This window comes from Mustela nigripes, chromosome 18, assembly GCF_022355385.1.
Source record: "Mustela nigripes isolate SB6536 chromosome 18, MUSNIG.SB6536, whole genome shotgun sequence".
NCBI lineage: Eukaryota > Metazoa > Chordata > Mammalia > Carnivora > Mustelidae > Mustela > Mustela nigripes.
Genome location: NC_081574.1, coordinates 32708846 through 32734239, shown reverse-complemented (window position 1 = coordinate 32734239; position 25394 = coordinate 32708846). Strand labels below are relative to the sequence as shown.

The window sequence follows — 25394 nt, the reverse complement described above, 5'->3', positions numbered from 1 at the left end:
AGGAAGCCTCTGAAGGGAATGCAGCTAGTCATTGTTGGGAGTACAAACAGAAGCACTGATTGCCTTTGTTCCAAGACTATTATTTCAAAAATGTTTAAGTAGAAAATAGCATGGGAAGATAGAGGTAATATCTCTCACCAGAGCAAAGAGAATCATGCTTACTGCTCATTATAAAAAGTTCTGGTTCCTGAAGCCCAGGGTTCCTCTCCTATAAAGGAATCCATGGTGGGTCCAGGTATTATTTTACCCTTTTCATGTCACCCTGTGGGAACAAGGCCTTGGTCAAGCAACACAAAATTGATGATACTCTGGCTATGGCCTTGCTCTGAGTAGTAAACTGTTCTTTATCTCTGACCCAGTGGTCTCGTGTCTTCTGTTAATGTCCATGAAACTGTGGCAGGTTACCTTGTTGGTTTGCAAGTAAGCATAGGTCTTACTTAGATCTTTCATAGTTCCTGACAGTCATATTATAGATCAAACCAAATCTACCAGGCATATGATGCAGAACACATTCCTAACTAAGATTGGATTATTCTTTAATTCTTTAAATTACTCCATGTTTTTATAAAAGATGAGAAATGCATGATAATATCAACCCACATTTTTTTATGCACATGTATTTTCTTTTCTCCTTGCATTGCCAATCCAAGACATGCTCACATACCCCAAGAGACCTTGTCCAAATCTTGCTGTGTCATCTTAAACTACTGGCCTCGATTCTCCTAGACATTTTCCTGTATGCCACGGTACATTCTGTACCAAAGTGCTGGCAGTCAGACTTGCAGCTCTCATGTCATCCTGACCCTTTCCAGCCAGTGAAGGAACAAAAAACTGAGTGAGCTGACAAGTGATTTGTTAGACTAATTTAACAAGAGCTGCCTGGTGCCAGCAAGTCTTTCCAAGCTCTGAGTCCCTGAAGAATGACCAGATGTACTTTGGGGCCAGTGAAAAGCTGCTTGGTCCCCTCCTGACTACTCCAACTTACAACACAGTCTTCTAATCAATGTCCTCAGGGTATGTATACAGTTCAAAAGGATAGAAAATACAGATTAAAAACTATGGTTGACAGCTTCAGGTTCTAATCTGTTTTAAAGACACTATTCTCCTCTTTCATATCTTCCCCTTTTTACATCAATTATTGTCAGTATTAAATCCCAGTGTGTCCCATTTCCTTCCAAACATATCCCCAAATACACACAGGCACCCTCCCTGCCTTTCCCACCATTCTTTCTATTCCCAGAGCTCCTTACATCTAGGAAAGTCTCATATATGTGTATTTACTGTAAGGTGTTGATGAGTGATAACAGCTTGTTCTGGTATTTCTGCATCGAGTGTTTCCATTTTAGGAGAGCAGTGCCATTAGGGTCAGGATTAAGATGACACAAAGTAGACACTTGGGACACAACATTTAAGGACCCCAGGAGTGGGTGCCTCCTTAACATCTGCATCCTGAGTGCCTCATATGTGTCACCCAAATTCCAGCCCTGGTATCACTACAGGAAAGGAAGCTGTCTGATTTAAAGTCCCACGATGGGTAGGTAAGTGGGTATAGGGACATTCTTCATAGTCCTCCTCAAACTCATGCCTCACCCCTAGGAGATTTCCTCCAAACAAGACTGAGCCAGCTACTGGTCTCCCTTTCCTGATAACTAAATAAAAGGAGAAGGCAGATGTTATTCCTGCACCCTGACACCCAGATATACGATGCTCTGCATGATGTCACCAGTTAGATAAAAGCCCAATGTAATGTCCAGTCAAACACTTAACATTTCTCTGGGGTCCAATCTGATTCCTCAGTCCTTTGTGGATTCTAAAAAGAAACTTGGGAAATCAATTACAGATGACAAAGGTTTCTCCCTTGCGTTTTGTCCTTGAAACACAACTTACTCAGTTCCGTAAGGATAGGGATTCTTCGATATTTTGACGTCTCAGAAAATCTGTAGGCTGAATCCCTTCCTGTGGACACAGACCACAACAAAGAAGAAAAGAGATGGATAAATGCAAACAAAGTGGCTTACAAAACTTGGCAAGAATGGAGAAGCCCACCATGTAAGTTGATGCTTCATCTTAACAAAGTTACTCTCATGTCCAAATCCTTGTTTGTTTGTTTGTTTTTTCTATACTTAGGGGGGAAAGTTGGGGCCTCCTCAGCATATTCTTTTAAGAAGTGGTGTGTGTGTGTGATTAAATGGCACTTAAAGTGAACTTCAAAAAAGGCAAAGCTCATCCAGTGGCTGCTTATTGGCCATAGTAGTAAACCAGGATTATTCTTTGTGGAGTGGTGGTGCTAGAATGCATACCCATTTGCATGCAGAACTTCTAGGAATCCGTGAATAAATAGGTGGGGCTGCTCCACCAGTGCTTCTGGTGCACAACAAAAGGCTTCTGACTCTTAGTGCTCTCAGCCTCTTGGAGATGGTCTCTGGATATTCAGGTGCACACAAAGTACCACTCATATCTTCTTTCTTCTTCCACAGAATTGGCTGCCTCCCATCCCCGGTTGGCCTGCCTCAATTCTGAATGCCTTAGAAGTTCCTTAAAGATGGGCAGGGTGTCACTTGGAGCCTCTGAGCTTTGCTTTCAGTTTACAGATTTCCCTCCTATGTGAGGCGGTGAAACCCTTCACTTTCTTCTGTGAGCCTTGACTCCATAGGATAGTGATGCATAGCATCAGCCTGAGACAAGTGCTACTATGCAGCGAACTATGGAGAGGTTCAAAACCAGGCAGAAGACCAGAGTTTTTGTCTCTACGCCAAACTAAAAAATGTAAAGAATGAAAAGGGAAGAGAGAAATGGGGAGCTGGGGTCCACTTAAAAAAGATACATACACATAATGATCTCGACAGAAGTGATCCTTTAAAACTGCTGGTTACCTTTCTTGAACCTTTTTGAGAATACTACTGTGGAAGGTAAAAGTTCTACTTATAATTAAAACTCCCTACTGTCATGGAAGAGGGTTTGCTGTTTACTGAGCCAGGCACATGGGAGGAGATGGGGTAAGATGTGGAATGAATCTGAGTGTGGTGGTAAGACAGGCTGACAGAAGACTACAGGAGGGCTGCGAAGATGAGGACAGTGAAAAAGAAATGACCCAGAAGAAGATTCTTCTTTCCAGAGAAAATGCTATATGCTATAATATTTACCAGCTTCTCCATTTCCCTAAGACATTCAGTGAAAGAGGAACTTCTTGTTAATGAGTTTCTGAGAGCTGCTAAAATTCGGAGTCATACTTCAAGGTGAATTTGGGGGAAAACCTGATGCTCCATAGGAAGCTCCCAAGCTATTTAGTTTATAGTTAGAACTGGCAAGGACCTTTCCCAAGCTATTTAGTTTATAGTTAGAACTGGCAAGGACCTTAGGAATTCAGTAAACCCTTCAACTTCAGGTAGGCAGGTAGAAGACCAGAGGGCTAACCATGTTCACACAGCTATTTAGGAGGAAGGCTTATATCACAACTAGAGATCAGATATCTAACTCATTGGTAAATCTTAATTGTAATGAGATCTGAATACCTTCCAACTATTTTTCCTAAATAAAAGTCTCTGGGATTTCCATAATGCATGAAGATTGGGGGAACTAAGATTTACTTTATTCTCAGATTTGTGTTAGATGCTTTCTCTGCTCTATGCACCTTTCCTTCTTTCCTCCTTCTTCCAATATTTAAAGAAAATCTTCTCCGTGCTAGGATTATGAAGAGTCCCTGTCCCAGTGGCATTCTCTATGATGCAAATATAAAATATTTTCCGTGATGGGTACTGTGGAAAAACCTAACTTTTAGGGGCCAGTGATTGATGAGGGAAGGTGACTTTAGATAGGGTCTGAAGAGAGTCTTCTCTGATACTGGAATGGAGTTCTGAGGGGTGAAAACCAACCCAGGCAGAGGGAATAGGATAAGGAATCCAAGAAGAAAAAAGCCAGTATGAACAGGACGAAGTAGGAGAAAATTCAAACTCCCTACAGGCCTGCAAGACCCTATGTGATCTTCCTATAATTGTCATGGGTCACATTATAGGGTTTAAAGTACGGAGCTGACATTATCTACTAAATATTATAAAAGATCCCTCTGGCTTCTGTGAGCAGTAGAAACTATAGAGAGATCAGAATTTTACTACAGTCATATCAAATCTGTGAATTCAGTATATACAGTCAAATACTTCCATCTCAAATGCCCTTATTGGGTGCAGACATATGTAAAACAGTTGGAATAACTGCTTTGGACATCAGCAGAAGGACAGCAACTGAATTTATGCCTTAATTCTATCTTGTCTTGTAGAGCAATGGTTAATTTGAAAATGTGTCAGATCGTAGCCTGGGTATACTGTACTAATGTCAATATTTTTGCTATCTAATAGTACATAGTATTATACCTGAAATCTTCCAGTCTGGCAGGGTGCTATTACAAAAGATTGCTTAATTGTAGATCACTACTGTACATTTAAATTTCAGTAGCATATTAAGTTGTCAGACTTAATTACCATTATATGTTTAGATTATGCCACAGATTATTTAGTTCAGTACCTAGGTTTGCCAACCTGCTCTCCTTATGATGTGACAGGGCAGCAATTAGAGCATCACTGGAAAGCCTAGAGTTTCCCACGGAAATGTCCAGAAGGGCTGGCATTCTTTTTTTTTTTTTTAAGATTTTTAATTTTTTTTTTTTATTTATTTGACAGAGAGATCACAAGTAGGCAGAGAGGCAGGCAGAGAGAGAGAGAGAGGAGGAAGCAGGCTCCCCGCTGAGCAGAGAGCCCGATGTGGGACTTGATCCTAGGACCCTGAGATCATGACCCGAGCCGAAGGCAGCGGCCTAACCCACTGAGCCACCCAGGCGCCCCGAGGGCTGGCATTCTTATAGGTCTTTCAGAGAGTCCTCACTCTGCTGTCCCCAATCCCCAACACCCCTTGGTGAATCACTGTATGGAACAGTCTTGGTGGTCCAAGATGGCCTTCATATATAAGTTTATCATGACTGAAGATGTGAGAAAATCCACATTCCACAAAGGTCTCACCAGATATGCAAGGGCAAGTTTTCTGATCTTGGTACAATTAATTTTGGGGGCCCAAAAGTTCATTTGTTTGTTTGTTTGAAACTATGTGGGGCTGTCCTGTGCATTATTGGATGTCTACCAGCATCCCTGACCTCTACTCACTAGATGCCAATAGTATCCCCCCAAGTTGTGACAACCAAAACTGTCTCCAGACATTGTCAGATGGCCTTTTGGGGCAAAACTGTCTCTGGTTGACAACCATTGTCTTAGAAGAACGGGAAGTGAACTGTTCATTAGCTAGTCTTATGTTGGAGCGCAGCATGCAAGATGTTCTCTGCCTCCTAGTAGAATTTCATAATCCTTTATACTGTCAATTCTTGGGGGCATATATTCCCATTTCTACCTTTTAGAGATGGTACAAGAGTAGTATTAATGTGAAATGGGAAGAATGTTAAGAGAACCAAACAGGCTTCTCCGAGGATTGGGAATCTTTAGATATAAACTCGAGGTAGATTCTTATAACGCCAGAGTAATTGATGAAACTTCTGAATAATGATGCTTTGCTCTTCACAAGTTCATAATGTGACTTTACTGATGCTGTGGCACCAGATAAGCAGATTCCATGACCTTTGATAGGTGGCACAGTAGAGCCTGACTGGATCTGCATTTCCTGGTTACACAAAAGGGTATGATGACATCCATAAAAGAAATGGTGCATGGCCTACACCACACATTTTTCACTAAACTTTTGCTATTGTCTTTGGGGAAAGCACCTACTCATACTTCATAAGGATTGAAATTCTTTGATATTCCTTTATTTTTTCTGCCTCCTTTCCAAATCTTCCCCCCCCTCTCCTTTACCTTCTTCTACCAATTCCTCTTTCTCCTTGAGGGCAACCTCTTACTGTAACAGAGTTCATGGCACATCATACAAGAACATTGTTTTGTTGTATTAATATATAAGTGAAAAGATAAAAATCACTAGATATATAGGAAACTAGGACTAAATTCACATGTTTCTATCTTTCTAGCCTATATAAGATGTGAGACTTAAGTAAAAGTAATAGTACAAAGGACAAGTCACCCAGATGATTAAGTAGATGACCAATGTCAGTTTATCTCTGGCTTATGTTATGTGGGCATTTTCATTTGTATATTGATGATATTGCCTTTACAGTGAATACTTCTCTGTCCAGTCATAGAAAGTTGTAAGTATGGTGTGCTAATATACACACACCTACTCACACATATACCACACACATATCTCATGTAAATCTGAATGAGCTTAATTGCTATGCTAAAAATTTATGTGCAGAACACAACAGCATTTTTAGATTTGTTCATCAGTGAAATGACTCATACCTCCTTAGTCTGGATTTTCATGGCACCTTGCTATTTATAAAGTGCTTTGTTATCAGTCTGCTTTGCAAAACACCCTGAAACTCTGGATGCCAAGTGAGCTTTTTTTACTTAGGAAGGGCATCTCAAGTAGCTGGCTCAGTTCACCTACTAAAGAGTATGCTTGATTATTCATTTATTCCTTTGGCCCAGGAACCTTCTACTTTCCCACCTAGCAACAGTGATTTAGAAGTCAGAGAGAGTTCTTTTGGTTTCCTAATTTGACATATGAACGTTTTTATCCACAACCAGAATCCTGAAAGTCTTGCAATTCCTGTGATGTCTGACTGCTCCAAGTTCCATGCATAGTGGAACAGCTGTGTTCAGCATCTGTATGGGAATGCACAGAGGACTGAGTTCCTGATCCTGATGATCAACATCCCCAAGGGAAATGGCTGGATTAAGGGGACCACAACGATGATTTATTTTTATTTTTTGAGTTGAAAATATGTTTTAGATACGGAAAATGCTTCACTAATAACACTTTCATATTAGGTTGAATGTCTAGTAGTCAATTTTAGAAATAGATGAATAGATAAACCTTTTCCTATTTGAGGGGAGAAGGAAAACCACAATTTTTAGTGGGGATTTACCTCAAACAGTTGGGTACAGTGAAATGAATGGGAACTCCTCAAGAGTCCATTTTCCTGGCTCATTTGCTTCAATTCATTAAGTATATGGTAAGCATTGAAGTGACCATAATTGTACTAGGCATTAAGAGGAAGAGAAAGGTGCGCCTGGGTGGCTCAGTGGGTTAAGCCTCTGCTTTCGGCTCAGGTCATGATCTCAGGGTCCTGGGATCGAGCCCCACATTGGGCTCTCTGCTCAGCAGGAAGCCTACTTCCTCCCTCTCTCTCTGCCTGCCTCTCTGCCCACTTGTGATTTCTGTGTGTCAATTAAATAAATAAAATATTTTTTAAAAAATGAAGAAGAGAAAGGAAGAAAAGACTTGATCTCCACCCTGAATAGATTCTGCTTCTCACATATCTTCCAGTCTGAAGCTGCAATATGACATTCTTAGTCTATGGAAGTTGGAAGAGACCTTAGATATAGTCTTCTAATGTTCATATATTGAAAGCATCTTAAAAGAGTAAAAGAGAATTTATACTTCATTTTCTCAAACATAAGACTAGGAATAGTAGTGGAACATCTCTAAGATCCAGTGAGAATTGATACTACTACTATGACTACTAAATATTAATTATAATAATGAGCCAATTTCTATATTAATTAATATTAAATTACTAATATTAATTAATAACAAAATATAATCAATTATATTAATATAAATAAATAATATATTATAACTAATTATATTAATATAATTAATAACAAAAATTAACAAAATAAAATAAATAAACATATAAATAAAAACAAATATAAATAAAATAAACATGTAATTAATAACAAAAATATAATTAATAACAAAAACATAATTAATAACAAAAGCAGCACTTAAAATTCAGTGATTTTTCTTAAAATGGGAAAACAGCGTTACATATATTCCATTTAGAAGTTAGAAATAGTTTTTGGCTTAGGATCACCAAGAACTTAACTGTCTGCTACTTCTATTACAGAATTCTCAGAGTTGGGAGGGGTCTTTGAAGATAACTGACCAACATCCCCATGATCAAAGTACTTCAGAGAGGAGTTAATTCTCTTTCCTTACTCCATTCCTTTAGCCTCCTCCTGTCAGGGAGTTGTTCTTACGTGTTTCTCCCGGCGACTGATCAGAGCAGCTAATTCTCAGTGATCCAATGTTGAGGGTGGCCATGATGGTCTCTGTGTCTACCAAAGCTGGGTTGCTTGATGCCTTGCATGAAGAGGATAAAACAGCACACATGGAACATTCTTCTATGTTGGCTGCATGCAGGTCTTGAGGAAAGAGTGCAGATCCCTAATGAGAGAAAACCCAGTAGAGGAGGGACTCCTCAGATGGAGGGATTTTATATCATGACTCATGGTGATGGCTCTTTGTGGATGATGCAGTTTTTGAACCAAAGCCACTTCAGGCTTCACTGACTCAGTTTTAAAACTTAGTCACCTGATACGTAAACACATTTAGCATCATTGATCATTAATATCTCAGTGCGACTAAATTTCACAGACCCTTTCCTGAGAGCAAATCTGAATGAGCCAAAGGAGTGTGGAGAAGGAAGATTACATTTAGATGATTCAAGTGAGAGAAGTAAAGTAGGGATAACAGTAGGGGTAAAGCTAAAGTTATGGATTTAAAGGCAAATTTTGCATCCCCACAATTTTGCTTGCAGCTGACCTTTCCTATACCCTCTGGATTAACTGGCATAGTGGTGGTTGCTTATTTCCCAATTTAGTGGAGAAATAGAGATATATCTGGTCCTGGCTTCAGGTAGCTTAGGGATGAACACCAATAATTCCCAACACTAGCTAGATCTAGAGGTTTCTGGTTCTCTTCCTGTCTTCCTTTCTATGGCTTAAAGTAAGCGCAGAGAACTTTATGGTGGCTTTTTAAAAAAGCAAATGAAATTTGTTTCTTGAGAGAACCAGTTTTGAAATTTGAACAATATTACATATTGTCAGCATTATTTCATGAAAAAATTAATTGCTTAATTTAAAAATTAATTGCCTTTTTAAAATTTTTATTTATTTATTTATTTATTTTTATGTGAACTTTTCCATCTTTTTTTTTTTAATTTTTATTTTTTAATTTTTTATTTTTTATAAACATATATTTTTATCCCCAGGGGTACAGGTCTGTGAATCACCAGGTTTACACACTTCACAGCACTCACCAAATCACATACCCTCCCCAATGTCCATAATCCCACCCCCTTCTCCCGTGGGTAGAAGAAGAATAAATGAAACAAGATGGGATTGGGAGGGAGACAAACCATAATTGCTTTTTTTAAAATCCAGGGAAATAGTGGCATACAATGGCATAGATGTGTATAAAGGTTCAGAGCAAATACAATTACAAACACAATGCCACATATGCATAATGAATCCATTTCTCAGAAATGTAAGCCTAATTCCTCCTCCTCACACATCTATCAGGGACCCTGTGGCATTATGCATTCCATAAAAATGTGTCTTCAGAAAAGATGAGGAAGTCAGACCACAAAGGCTATCTAGTATCAATATTTAGCTGTGGACATTAAGTCAAAATCAGATTCAGAAATGCAGAGAAACTCTTATTTATATAAAGACCATAAAATATGATTATAAACATAAACATAAAATGTAGTGGCTCCTGGGCATAAACTCAGGAGCCACAATATCTAGATTTAAATCTTTATTCTGCTGTTTACCTGCTGTAAACTTGTACAGGTTATCTACTCTCTCCATACCCAAAGTTCAACAACTTAAAATCTACCCCACGAATTATTTTGAGGGTAAAATGAGTTAATATATGTAAAATGCTTAGAACAGTTTTTGATACCAGTAAGCACTATATAATTACAAGCTACCATTTTATTATTATTAATGCTAGTACCATTACGCTATATTATATTCACTATCTCTAATGTGACACTTACAGGTAGAATGAATATTCGGGGAAAATTCCGTAGAAATATCCATTCTCTCTTCAGGTAATCCAGACACCCAATGAACACAATGTCTTTCAGCTCCATTCGTGTATAACTGCTAGCTCTCAAGGGCATTACAAAATTCCGAAGCCCTATCAGTGTTGAGGTAGCATCTCCAAAGACACATGCTACTACGTGGTCCCGAAACTCGTGTTTTGACTTGTCCATTCGTTTCTAAGAATAAGCATGCCAGAGTCTGGTCAGTTTTAGAAACAAGTTGAGAGTTTCTCAAAGGAGGCTCCATCCCCTCATCCCAACTCTTCCAGGTGCATTCAAAGGAGGACTTTCATAAGGATAATTAAATTCTGCAAATTGCTCATAAAACAGAATTTACCTATTATGAGGCAATTATACTTTTTGCCTTTTTGTGGAGTTCCTTCTTAGTCCACTTTTTAAAGTCTTTTATTAGCATGGAGTGTGTCAATTAAAACTCAGTGTTATTCCCCAAGGTGTGAAACCATAGAACCAAATGGGAAGTACATCTTTTATTTTCATTACATGATTTTGGTCTTATATGTGCCATAGTAAGATTCAATGAAAAATTAAAATGTTACAAATTCTATTGTTAAATTTATGTCTTCTAGTGAGCCCTGAAAATCACACAAAGTTGTACAACATGTTGCAGTTTTTGGTGGATTTTTACACAGATGAAAATACCTATTAGTTTGGAACATATGAAATTGCCTTTTCATGGATCAAAATGGTTGAATATTGGTAACCTCATATAGTTCAACCTAACATACCAAACTCATTCAACAGATACTTTCCAAAGTTGAGGAAATTTGTTATGCGAAGTGCAGAAAAGAAATGAAAAGGTCACAAAAATTCTATTTGAATCCAAACATTTGAACATGCCAGTACTACCATCAGCATCACCAATTGTTAACATTTCCTCTATATCTCTAAGTACTACCTCCAAATAACCAGATACATGAAAAATATTTAGATGAGCTTTACCCCCACATTCACAGAGATTTTTAAGAGTGATAAATAATTAAAAAAATTTATTTGTTTATTTGACAGAGAGAGATCACAAGCAGGCAGAGAGGCAGGCAGAGAGAGGAGAGGAAGCAGGCTCCCCACTGAGCAGAGAGCCCGACGCGGGGCTCGATTCCAGGACCCTGGGATCATGACCTGAGCCAAAGGCAGAGGCTTTAACCCACTGAGCCACCCAGGCGCCCCAACAATAAATAAAATTTTAAAAAGAGAGAGCTGATATTCCTGTAGAAAACTCATTTCAAGCCTTTGTCTGATTTCTTCCAGGAATGAGCCAGCGCCTTCTCTTGTGGCTCTAGAATGGGCTAGATAGAGCACTGGATCTGGAGATCTGATTCTGTATTCTTTTTTATGACTGTGAACAAGCTAGGTTACCCTCTGACCCTCAATTTCTTTAAGTTTAAATGGTTTAAAAAATAAAAACTAATTCTGTTGTGGAAATGAAATAATATATTGGAAGTACAGTGTTCAACTCATTAGCTATTGTTCAATACCTTTAATCAACTCTGAATCTTTCTGAATTCCTAGAGTTTCAGAGGAGGACTCTTGGAAGCTGGTAGAGAATAGGTTAAATGCACGTAGAAGCACGTCATACATGAGTGTGGCCTATATTTCTCAGCACATGAAGACTCAGAATACTTCAAATGTGTATATCATCCTGCCCTATGCCCATCTTCTGCTGGGTTAAATGACAAGCTTCCGTGAAACAGGGGATGATAAAACCTAACAAGATAAATAAGTAACATCTGACATCTCCACAATTAGTTCGTCAAATTAGTATATACTAGGAAATACTCTCTTTTCAAAGGGAATTGCCCTGTGAGGGGAACTAAAGCTACTTGCCTGGAGAGCCTTCTTGGAGAGTGATGTGAATCTTAACCAAATCTATTAAATAATGGTCTCTAGCTAATCCGATTAGTTTTAACTTGAATAATGAAGCCTCTAACAGTATTTAATGTAACATGCCTAAGTCCAAAGATTGCTCTTCTGAGTAGAACTAAACACTTAGAAATAAGATACATGGCAGAGTGCAGTAATGGGCACAGCCAGAGAAGCAATTTCTCCAAGAAACTGTGGCTCAAAACTGTCTTCCAATTGAGAAAGATGGTGGTTTTGGGAGGACGGGAGGACGCACTATTTGTTCAAAGTAGCTGAAGTCAACCACTTCCACCTGACCCTTCTGCAAATGAGACCAAATTCAAAGCCTCTCTGAATTCTGCAATATGGACATTTCTCCTCTATGGTCACAAGTTTGAAAACCCTTAGAATTTCTTAAACTAGAAGCCCTTCTAAGCTTATCAAAAGACTCAGTTGGTGTTCTGAACTATATTCCACATCAAGTATCATAAAGGAGATATCTATCATAGCAACCTGTCTCTGTGTTAAGAAGTACGGTATAATAAAGCATCTGCTATTTCTGTTTCTTGGTCTCTTGGATGCCTCCATCTGCAACCAACTTCTCAACCTTTCTAATGATTTCTCTCCCACTGAAAACATGTTTAGCTTCCTCTTCAATGGTGTTTATTTTGCTTAGTTTACAAGAAGATATAATTACTAAATGGTGAATTTCAGTAGCAGCCCTAAAGGTTTTCTAGTTGATATGACAGCTCTGACAATTTTATGCTTCTGATCAAATGATTGAGCATGTTTTTACAAAAAAATTTATAAAAATATTCTGTTAGGACACTGGTACCAAGCCACAAGGAGTGTGTGTGTGTATGTGTGTGTGTGTGTGTGTTTAACAGAAAAAAAAAGTGAACATAACTCTTTAGGAAAACAAGAAAAATATATAGTTATCAATTAGTCATAGTTGAAAAAATTATATAGGGTTCATACAACAATCACTTTGATTATGACACCTGGAAAGCAGGTGTCAGAGCGTGGATTAGAATACAGATTTTCAACATCTTAGTTTTTAGCATTTCAGTAAATTGAGTTAGTTCATTTCCTTGAGAGAACAGAGATAGAGACAGGATTCTAATATTTATTAAGATTCACCCATGTTATGCATCTAGGAGATACATTCTTGACTAATGTGTTAAGTATAAGTACAGCCAGCTTTAAGAGAAACCACTATAGAAAATCCAAACTTTAAACCAATAATTAGGAAAATATTTACTTAAAAAAAAAAAAGGAAAGTCTTTGGAGCTGTTGTAAATGGTTTCCCTGGTGCATTTAAATTAATTAAATTTACTAGCAAAATAACAACATGTCAGGAGAACATTATTCTAAATAACTGACTCAGCTAAACTGTGAAAGGGGGGAAGAAGGACTTGAACAATCTAATTGTTTCAAATCCAGAATATTACCTGCATGGTCTTTGTCAAATGCCTCATCTGTTGCCCTGCAGCCTGGTGAGGAAGGTGTTTTCCTTTGGAATTCACAGTTTACAAAGAAAAATGGCAGGTTCTTGCTTATAACTACTATAAGGACATTATTTACCCTAGGTATAGCTTTACCTTATTTGAAATTTGGTGCAAGATCACCTACCAGAATCACACTCTCCAAAGAGGTTGCTCTGCACCAATGAAACATGCCACTGCTATCAAGGTTGTCAGAATCTTTTTCCACTTCATACAGAAAAGTCCTAAACAGGGAAAATGGAGAGTTAGCTGAAAACATTTGTGGCACTGGTGTAACAAAGCCAAGATATCAAACGCATTAGAACCTTGAACCCAAAGCACAGAATAGCACAAGAATAACCTTGGTCTGTTGAGACTCCAGAATAAAGATTCATGTCAGAAGGACACCAAGATTTGAATTTACAGAGTGTATCACAGCTGAAGACGTACAAAGCACTTTGTGTGTGTATGTGCACATATGTATATTGCATGTGTGTGCATTTAGCAGACATATCAAGCTCTCCTTTTACCTTACATTATATGTGCCTTGAAGGTGGTTATTTTTGCTCTTGATTTTGTTACTGTAGTGATGCTACTATTGCTTGGGAGAAATCAGGGGAGGTGTTTGGGGCACCTGAGCATAGGTGAAGGCTGTGAGATTGAGTCATGAATGGTATCTCTCTCCTTGGCCTGTTTTCCTCCCCTCTCCTTTCCATATCTTTTTGTTTGAGTCTCTGTTGAAAACTTCCTCCTTATTACATGCATTTTATATTCTTTACAACTTCTATCACTGGCCTGCATTTGACTAAACTCTGCTCTAATCTTAGTTTGAGTCTTGTCAAAGCCCTCCACATGATCGCCCAACAGTGCGGTTGGGCACAATCCTGGTCATGTAATATATTCAACCACCCAAAGGGTTAGATGATCTTTGGGAAAAATCCCATTATATCTGAAAGAATGCATATTTGCTCAATAGAGAAGAAAGTAAGCCCTTCTAGAAGCACAGAAAGTTTAGAGTCTGGACCTATTTTAGTCAGGAGAATCAAGGCTTAGTCTTCAGAAACAACCTCAAAATTCCAGGGGCTGAACATAATACAGGTTCTCACTCACACTACATATTGCTCAGGTGAACAGGTGTCTGTGCTCCACACAGCCACTCAGAGTGGTGCAGAGGCTGTACCATCTTTAGAGTCACACACCTAGAACAGGCATCCTTCTTAGCCATTAAGGCAAGGGAAGAGAAAGGGACTGGAGAAACAAGCCTGGGCTTTTAACTGACCATGGCCCAAAGTGACGCACATCATTTTTTTATCATATTTCGTTGACCAGAACTTGTCACATGCCTCCTACTAACTTTATGGAGGTTGAGGAACATGGGAAGTGACTGAAATACTTGGTGAACATTTCAGTCTCTACCAGACTTTAAAGACCACTCCACATTTTAGGGATAAAGATCAAAGAGCTAACAAATGGTAAAGGTGGCATTTGAACAGAATGGCTGAGATTGAGGTTACTGATGCTCAGAAGATCCAATTCTCCTTCCTGTCTTTAACAAATGGGCAACCAGATGGAGCCACATGACTAGTTCTGGACAATGAGAAGTGATGGCTGATGTAGGGACAAGCTCCCGTGTGATTCTTCAGGCCCACTCTTGACATTTTGTGGTGATGACCAGCCCAGAGCTCAGTGCCCATATACAACAGAGTGCCCTGGCCTCAATGACCTGTGTTGGATATGTAACGGGAAGAAGAAAGGTACCTTTGTTATGTTCAGTCACTGAGATTTCGTGGTTGTTACTACAGCATCCATCCATCCTATTCTGACAGAAATGCCTATTCTAAAAAACACGTTGCATGGAATATTAGTAACTGGAGAAGTTGTGAGGAAATGCTTTCTGCAGTCAAATTAAGTTTGAGAAAAATGTCCCCTCTTAGATTCACTGCTCTTCAGTGTTATGAAAGGTTTAGAAAAGTCGTACAATAAAGAAAACCTTTTGAGTTTGTATAATCCAGTGTTTTACACACTTAGTTGACTGTACGCTCTTACCATCTACTGATTCATTTATTTATTTAAAAATATCTGTTACTATCTCTTGAGACACCTTTTGGGACATATGGTACAGTGTCATACTGTAGGTTTAGCCATGGTAATCAGTATGTTAGACAGCACTTTCCTGTGAGATTTTACTATTTGTCCTGGGAAAAATACAACATACTGTGTTCTGTGCTGCAGGGTGAAGGTTTTTGTTGTTGTTTTTCTGTGAATTAATGCAGCTTGTTATTCAACACCTGGCCCAAAGACTCAGACTCTAAGATAAAATCAAGCGATTTTAATCTCTTTAACCTAGTCAGTTTCGAAATTACTATCTTAAGTCACAATTTTTCAGACAAAGAAACTGAATATTGTCAGCTTAGAAGTGTCAGGCTTAAAGTAATAGGATAGAGAGAGGACCCAGAGAGGCTGACATGGGAGAAGAGTTTGGAAAGTTAAGAGCTTATTGTTTTTGTTTTTTAATATTTTATTTATTTATTTGAGAGAGAGACAATGAGAGAGAGCATGAGCGAAGAGAAGGTCAGAGGGAGAAGCAGACTCCCCATGGAGCTGGGAGCCGATGCGGGACTCGATCCCGGGAATCCAGGATCATGACCTGAGCCGAAGGCAGTCGTCCAACCAACTGAGCCACCCAGGCATCCCAAGAGCTTATTGTTAGTGAGATTGGCCAAAGCTGAGATACAATCCTTTGTATTCTTCCCCACTGAAGACTCCCTGTGAACTTAGTGGATTCTAGCCGTTTACCTGGCCAGAAGATGTTGCAATGTAAGCCTTAAGGTCAGTTTAACCAAAATGGGTTACCTTATTCTTTCAACTTAACATGCCTTTTGGTGGTTTAAATATCCTTAACTCGGCAGCTCCAACCCCAGATTCAAACAGCCACTCAGGCTCTCTTACTGCTACTACAAAGGTACTACATAGGACTATAATGATAGCTTTAGGCCAAGCTGGTTAAAGAAACTCATCAGGAAACACACCTAAGACCAGAGTCTGTTTTTGATTTTTTTTTTTTTTTTCCTGTCTTTTTTTTTTTAATTTTTTATTTTTTATAAACATATATTTTTATCCCCAGGGGTACAGGTCTGTGAATCACCAGGTTTACACACTTCACAGCACTCACCCAAGCACATACCCTCCCCAATGTCCATAATCCGACCCCCTTCTCCCAACCCCCTCCCCCCAGCAACCCTCAGTTTGTTTTGTGAGATTAAGAGTCACTTATGGTTTGTCTCCCTCCCAATCCCATCTTGTTTCATTTATTCTTCTTCTACCAGGATCTGGAGAACTGGCTCTGTTACTCATTCATACAATGTATTTTTCTTTCGACACGTACCTTCCTAGACACTGTCCCTCAGATGTTGATGTAATACACCAAAGTTACCTTCAGGAAGGTGGCCTCTTTCTCCCCACCCTCAGCATCCAAGTCTGGGACAACTGTTACTACTTTTCTTCTGGTCAATTTCTTCAGCCTTTTCACCTTTCCCCTCCTTTCACTCTTCCCCCCTTCTCCATCTCCATAATAAATGAAGATTCCTGCTCTGGAAATTAAATGTCCTTTGGATAATGGAAAATTATCTTCTCCCAAGCACATTTTAGCTTGACTTGGAATACCAAATCAATCACTGTACACTTTTCTATCATCATAAAAGCATGATCTATATACACAAGCTGTCACAGACAACATCTTTCTTTATTCTGATGTTATGGAAAACAGATATGCCTTAGAGGAAACACCTGTTGGAGACCTGCATAAAAGAAAAGGCTGGAGGATCCCCACTTCATCATAAAGGCATCCATCTGGTGCCCTTGCCAAGCAAAACCTGATGCAACTTATTTCACCATCCTTAACTATAGCTTCCTTCTGCCATATGCCTTGCAAATGACATGATCCTTGCAGAAATATACCTTCATAAAGAGAATAATAAATCATCTGTGGGAATGTGTGACACTAGCAGTCTTATTAACTAGGAAATGACGATCAGAACATAAAGGCTGGTGCTATTAGGGGGAAAAGGAGCCAGAGAACACTATCCAGGTCATCCGGGGCAAAAAGAAAAAGCGACATCCTAACCACAGGCAGAAGCCTTTTGCATGAGGCACCTTTCTGTGTAGGAGAGGCTGGCAAAGCAATATGGTAGGAGCTACCTGAGAGGGCCTTCAGCAGGACATGTTTGGAATAAGGGTGGGTAAGTTCACTGGTCACAAGATAGGCTTCTCCTTGCCCAAGCAAAGTAAGATACTTCTACCTGGGAGCATCCAGGAGCCATCAAACCTTGAAATGTCCTCAGAGTTAGGTCTCTGACTGCCATATTTGAAGGCTGACAGGTTCTAGTTTGCTGGGTGAGAATAGCTTTTGTAGCCAGTCCACTTGAGGATGTGCAGAGCAGCATGGGAATGAAGGCTCCAGCTTTCTTTGCTGATGACTGCCTTTTTCTGGGCTGCTGTTGTATGCATACTTGTGAGTATGAGCTTGAACGTGTCCCAGCTAAGGAACACAGATTCTTTCCACTCTGCTTTCTGGAACCATTCTGAAGAGTACTTTTATTCTTCCATGTCCATAGCAACATACCCTCTATGAATCCTATCACTTAAAGGAAAATATAAGTGAAGGACCATGTGCCTTTGGTTTCCAATGGTGGCATCTGATGAAAGAGAGAGATCAAACCAAGTAGAAAACCCTCCGTTAAGGTGGGGTAGGTTTCAGTGCCACATCAGGAAGCACAGTATCCAAGAGGGTAAAAGTCTGCTGTCATTATTTTCTCCAATTTACAGATTTGACTCAGATTATTCTTGAAGATTATCTACCATTAGATCGTCCACTGTTCACAATATCTATTATAAAGTTTAAAAGGCACTGACAGGTCCCCCCCCCCCTCTTTTGTAGCCTTCATTTTTGGATGTGTTAGGAAATCCTGGCACATAACCATTCTATCTGAAGACTTTTTAAAACTCCATAGGTGGCTTGTAAATTCTTAGGAGAGAGCTTTCTGGCCTGGATGTAGAACAATTTATTATTTTTTTTTTTTTTTGCTCAAGACTTGAGTTAAATAAAAGTAACAAGTCTCAAAGTCTTAGCCTAGAAAAGACAAGTCCCTTGGCTAAACATTGGGAAGCAGTGGGGAGGAATGTGTCAGTGTGTCCAGGAGTTTCAGTGCCTTTCTTGGTTCAGTCTTTGGAAAAATCCACTGAAACTATATCTTGAAGGCAGTGACCAAGTTCCCACCAAAAATGGAGGGAAAATCCTCTGTTCCACTGATGCCTTTGGTGCTGTTAAGAATTTTGAATGCTCCAGCTGCCATCTCTCTAATGACTTCACATATAGTGATGAGATTACTCAGTTTATACTTAATCTGAAAATACTAATTGATTGTCAATTCTGAATACCACCATTTGTGTTCTGGGAAGAAGACAATCACCTAAAATTTGGGAATCTGAGAGCAAGTTGTATAATCAGCACTTCCCACTCCATCCTGTGCCTGTCTCTTTCTCTCCCTGTCTTGTGCACATTTATACACACCCCTACATACTACACACATGTGATCATCAAATTCAGAATATGAGCCTATATGGACACATTATGATTTCATTTTTCTCGGTTTTACCTGGTCACCATTTATTCATAACAAGGCATTTTCTTTCCTTCCTTTCTTTCTTTCTTTCTTTCTTTCTTTCTTTCTTTCTTTCTTTCTTTCTTTTTTTTAAACCTTGGAGAGAAACTTAAGGTTTAAAAACATGGATAATTTTTTACAGTCCATTTCCCTGGGAACCTGTGTCTGAGCAAATGGAAAAGGGTTCCTGCGAGGTCTGAGAAATTTTCAGGACCAAGAAACTATGTAAGAATCTCAGGAAGGAGAACACAGTCCACCTTCCCCATTAGAAAGCCCTCTGTGATCACTTCCTTTTCCATGAGAAGGAAAAATGGTGCACCAAGCTCTGTGCCCTAGCCTCCAGCTTGACCAGATATCATTGCTGCAACTCCTTTACTATAAGGTAAAATGCAAAAAAAAACTGCCCTGAAATCTCATGAGATAGTCTATGTGTTGACAGCAGGTTGCTTATCTCCCAAGCATCATGCCCTCTTGATTGCCATGTGGGAAGCCTTAGGCAGGAAAGGGAATGGCTGTCACTGTGTGCTCAGATGGAGTTTCCCAGGACAGAAGACTTCCAGCCCTAAAACTGGGCACTCTATTATTAGAATGGGGAAAAGCCCATAGGAGGGAGGAAATGGGAAGGAAAAATAAAACACTTGAAACACTATGCCCAGAAAACCTTCCACACCTCTGTCTATAGGTGGGTTTAGTTGATATCCAATGGAAGAAATGATATTTGGGTGGTCAGAGACATGCATGTTTTAAGACATACAGAGAATTATATCTTCCAACCTTCTTCTGATTCCTGTCTCTTGAGTCTTTGCATAAGAAATTACTGAGTATTATAAACTTAAATAGTGAGGTTTGTGGGTATAATTTTTAAAAAATCTGTAAATGGCATTTTAAAAATACATATTAAATATAATACATAAAAATACATATTAAAATTCAAGATATCATTGTGTTCAGTATAATCTTATTTCAGTCTACATAGGAGAATATAAACTGTGTGCTAATGTAAACCAAATCAGCTGTGAACAGAGTGTTCTGTTTGCCTTTAAATGTTGCTTTACAGATGGAGTCTATCAAATCCATGGCCTCTGTTTTCAGTGTTTACAATTTAAAATCTCCACAAAGACATTTTTCTACCCTCCTGCTTAGAAGTGAGACACAAGGTCAGAGTGGTCCCAGACCAGATGAAGGCAAGAATAGGATGGTGTTTCTATTAGATAAATTCACATCTGAACGTACATTTGAGCTTCTCTCTGTTAAGCTTTGCTTATTTCTGATGACTACAAACTGACAGCTTTCTTTAGAGCATTTTCTATGAAAACATACATGTAGGCATCTCAGAATTTAAATGGTTACCAGACAGACGATCAAGGAGAAAGATGAAAAAGACAGTTTCCCTCTTCCTTGCCCATTTCCCAGACAGACCGTCATTTAAATCCCTTTATATCTTATGGATATTGCATTTAGGATTTCCTACAATGTGAGGACAAATGAGGCATGACCTGAAGCAGCAGGTACTTCTAATGAAGGCTGGAGTTTGTGCCCTCGGTAGAAGAGCCTGGGGCTCCGGTCAAGCTACACATCTCAGGAGAACAAGCTCCACAGCCAATCTTTCCAGCGTAAAGCTGTATTTTTAGGTGCTCTTTTCCACACACCCCAACACCTTCTAAATATCAAACGACATATTAAACACAGAGGTTGACCTAAATGAAAAATATTTTCCACAGAGTTTGAGATACAGTCTTCTCTATTCAGTGGACTAGGAACTGAACAATCAACTCCATTACTGATACTTTTGATCCTAACACACATTACTAAAGCAAATATGAATTTCAGGCCAAAGGCTTTTACTTCTGTGTTGGGATATGGAGGTGGGAAGTAGGAATTTGATATATGTGAAAACCAAATTTTTCACTGTATTGATACACTTTCTAAGGTTTTAAGGGATTGAGCCTGAGTCAAAGATAGCATAAACAAAACAATTTCCTTGGGCACCAGGTAAGCAGTTTGGTCTGGACAATTACCAATAATCATAACCCCTCAGAAGAAAATTAAGATGGGAAAAAATAGCATCCGCCACAATGTTACTGGTTTGAATGTGTGCATGTGCTTGTATAAATATGCTTGTGTGCATGTGTGTGTACTTGTGTGCCTGGGTGTGTGTGAGAGAGAGACAGAGAGAGAGACAGGGAAGAGGTATCAAACTGAATGGTATAAATTGTGCAGAGGAAACACAACTAATTTCAGGGTACATGAATACTATTTGGTGTTCTTCCTAAATAGGAGGTTGTTTGTGAATTCTCCTTATCTACATTCCTTAGTTTTTCTGACATTCCTGTTGCTGATGTCAACATGGAGAGAGATTATCAGTGTGCTAGGGACTAGAGATTTTTGGAAACATTGAAAGGATTTAATGATGTGTTGAGGGCCATAGACTTTAAAAATTTCCTCCCATCTGGAAGCCATCACTGGAGGAAAGGCTGTTGAATAAAGGTATCTTGAATGTTAGAATATTTTACTTAGCACCAGTGACCTGTCAAGAAGCAATGGGAATAATGGAGGGGGAGGCCACTTGGGATCACTCAGGACATGGGGCCCTCCTTCTGCTCAATGGGCTGCATGACGGCTCTTTTTTAAAAGTGGCATGCCTTGATGAAATGTGAAAAGTTAGAAGTAGGAGCCTCTGGTGGGAGGGAGAAGGTTGTGATTAGTGTTCTTTAACGACAAGAAGAAGTGATTAAAGCCAGGCTGTTATTAGGGATGAAAGCTAAGAGTCAGGGTTTTTTCATGTGTGGGGCTATAGAAGAGGATCTGCAACATGAGGTGGACATAACAAGGCAGGAGAGTCACCGGCACTCTCACTAGGGGTTCCCCAGGTTTTAGCTCTTTAAGTTAAGGATGAATGAGAAAGAAGGAGGAAAGAAGTAGAATGTTCATCTTGTCTGTTCACCTTTAACTTGAAATTGAGTTTCCACAGCAGGTCAAGTCCTTCACTCCCCTTATGTGTCACTATGAAAGTGACGTTCACATTGGGATTTCCTGAAGCCGAGCCTGTTGCATCAAAAAACAATCTGGATGCTCTACCTCTCACCTCTACTGCTTATGCTCCAGAAGGAACTTCCCAATGTTGTTTACTTAATTGCAGCCATTTAGAGAGGGGGGGAAGGCGGGAGGGAGGGAGGGAGAGAGAGAGGAGAAAAATGAATGGTTCTACAAGCTTTTTGTGAACTTTGTTATAATTTAAAAATCACCACCAAATAAAATTCCTTTGTATGTCTCCCGTAAACATCTCCTGTGCTATGGAACCACTGTGCATGTTGATAAGTGAGTTTTGTCTTGGATCTTTCTCGCCCTCTTTCAGAGAAGGGACAAGATTATCCAATGGCCCAACACACTAGTCACCCAGCAGGCAGAAATGCATGCCTGTCCCTCTTACTGTTGATGTAGACCAAATGGAAGACCCCAAATAGTGCATTGTCAAAGGTTTCAGCTAAACACTCTGCCTTTTGTACATTAGAATAAGTTGACATTTGCACAGAATTATACAGACTACTTAATGCAAATAAAAATAGTATCTGCTTTCCTGATGAGTACTTCCTTGACTGTTTTATAAGAATGCAAATGATATCCTATCATCCCTTTTCCCTCCATATCAAAATCTCCATGAAATAGATTCCAAATTATGTCTGAGCTTTCATCACTCTGTGAAAGAATAAAGAAATTACATGCTCTGTGAAATCTTCCAACCTCTTCCATTAGAGCATCTGAAAGGAACCCATCCTCTCTCACTCAGGATGCTAGGGTAAAAGTCCAACAGCAACCATGCCACGTGTCTTAATGGTTATTTTATTCCACCCGTTGATTCTTTAATCTTCTATATTATTTATTAATTTGTTTTGCTTTCAGTGGAAAATTGAGATTATATCATTGAAAAGTCACTTTTTATGTGGGCCCTCTTCATTAACCTCTACTCTTCCAAGCTTTTGAACATCCTTTTAATTTAAACTCAAAACTTTTGGTAATAGTTTGGGATGAAAATTAATGCCTTGGTGAAATTATCTTAAAGTTAATCTTCACCTATTATTTCCAGACATCTGATGAGATACTATTAACCTCTCTATCTAGAACAGGATCAACAAGTTATTTTAAATGTGAGGGAGCTGGGCAGATAGTAAGTATGTTAAATTCTGCAGGTCAAGAGAAAAAAGAGATACTATGAGGTAGTTGTATAAAAAAACAGAAATTAAATTTTCACAATTTCTCATGATGATATTCAAAATATAATTAAATAATAGTGAAGAAAAACAAAAAGGATGAGGAGGAGAAGAAGAGGAAGGGGGAGGGGGTTTTTTGGTATTACAGAGCTACTAATAAAAGTAAAGATTTTTTTTTAAGATTTTATTTATTTATTTATTTGACAGAGGAGAGAGAGACAGTGAGAAAGAGAATACAAACAGTGGGAGTGGGAGAGGGAGAAGCAGGCTTCCCGCTGAGCAGGGAGGCATGCAGGCCTCCATCCCAGGACCCTGGGATCATGACCTGAACTGAAGGCAGATGCTTAAAAACTGAACCACCCAGGTGCCCCAACTTTATGCTGATTTCATTAAGAAACATTATAAAACCTACAGTGAATGTTAAGTTTTAAGCCATTTAGTGTTCTATAATAGTGATCTTGGGCAGTTCTCCAGAAAAATTTCAATCTTTACCTAGAGCTAAAAAAAAAAAAAAAAAAAAAAAAAAAAATCAGTGCTAAGCTCTTAAGCTGCTTTGTGGTAGGGTAAGTCAAAATATTCAGTTTATTTTCTGAGAAAAATTCACAGAACTAACAAGAGAGAAGTCCATGAGAGCAAATGAAATTCATCATTGACAATACTAGCCAAATAAATATGATAAACTCAAATATGTTCCACAAAACACCTGCTGATAATACAACGAATAACAAGAGTATTTACACACCTTATATTTCACAAGTTTTGTAAATTTGTCTAAGTAGAATTTGTTGTTGTTGTTGTTCTATGTGTATTTTTTACCTCTATCAGCTGAAATACATCTTAGCAGGTTCCACTTCAGATTATACTGGATTAGTGTTTAGTGTTTTCTCAGCTCTTTTGAAGACATTTTCACAGGTAGTTGGGCCATGCAGACTATTCGCAGAGGCTTATTTTTCAGTTATTTCAAATTCAGCATTGGCTCCCTTAATGAACAATAACTAGACAGTATCAGTAACATTTGTTGACTCACAAGAAGCCAAGGAAACCACTCAAAATCATTTGCCTTGTTTTTTAATTGACTATTGAGATTGCTCCCAATGTCAACTCTTCAAGCAACTGTTTCTGCTGAATGGTCAATAGTATTAAATAATTTTATTTCCTATGGACACACTCACTGGATGTTCATAACAATTTAACTGGCTTACCATTAGTAAATGGCTTTCCTTGCTTGGTTATCATAAATTTTGGTTGCAAATTCTATGTGATTACATAGTCTTTTCAAATTTTCTTTTTTTTTCTTTCTTTCTTTATTTTTTTTTTAGATTTTACTTATTTATTTGACAGATCACAAGTATGCAGAGAGGCAGGTGGGGCGGTGAGGGGGAGGGGTAAGCAGGCTCTCCACTGAGCAGAGAGCCTGATGCAGTGCTCAATCCCAGAATTCTGGGATCATGACCTGAGTTGAAGGCAGAGGCTTCAACCCACTGAGCCACGCAGGTGTCCTCAAATTTTCTAATTTTTTAAACAAGTGCTTTACTGCAACAAGGAATACTGCAATAATATATAATACATAATAATATAATAAATGTCATTTTTTAGTTTTATGGCAGCTCCCTGGATATAACCACCCACAAATAAATCCTTGTCTTTATTTGACCTGACTTGGAGCTTCCTGGGGGGAACAGTTGGTTCCCCTAGAGAATTTTACAAAACTGGTAAGCAGCAGTTGCTTAAAATTGCAGATAACTGAGGAAGAGATAGAGTGTGACAAAAAAAAAAAAAAGAAAAAGAAAAAAAAAAAAAAGGAGAGCCCAAAATCTTCAAACAGAGAAGCTGGAGAATGAGAAGTCCATGGGAGCTTTGAAAGCTTTGATTTATTCATTGCAGGAATCTAAAAGGAACCACATGCATGTACAGGGCTGTGTACATGATGCCAAAGAGATCTGAGACATCACTAATCTCTTCTTGAAAATCTGCACAAACAAGAAGTGAAGGTTAGGACAGAGATGTAAGCAGCTAGGGTGCTGAAGGCATCCCCCAACATGCAAACAGAGCCCCTTGGCAAAGGTGGAGAGATTTACTGGTTCAAGGCATTTAAGGAAATCTCAGTGCAATCATTAGCTAACCACAAAGCTGAGTGTGTACAGACTTGGTGTCAACACACCACAAAGAATATAAACTTTAAAAAATTATTTCAGAAAAGCTATGAAACAAACAAACAACAGGATGCCACCAACAG

The 25394-nt window shown here is 38.9% G+C and overlaps 1 protein-coding gene across 1 annotated transcript in view; it reads right to left on the bottom strand.

The window, feature by feature from the left end:
• The window catches only part of KCNU1 (potassium calcium-activated channel subfamily U member 1), a 144955-nt gene that overhangs the window by 13164 nt on the left and 106397 nt on the right, over positions 1 to 25394 (bottom strand). The window contains 5 exon segments of the mRNA XM_059384211.1: positions 1888 to 1927; positions 8056 to 8283; positions 9902 to 10126; positions 13439 to 13578; positions 19288 to 19325. Of these exon segments, the coding sequence (XP_059240194.1) occupies positions 1888 to 1927; positions 8056 to 8283; positions 9902 to 10126; positions 13439 to 13578; positions 19288 to 19325 (671 nt within the window).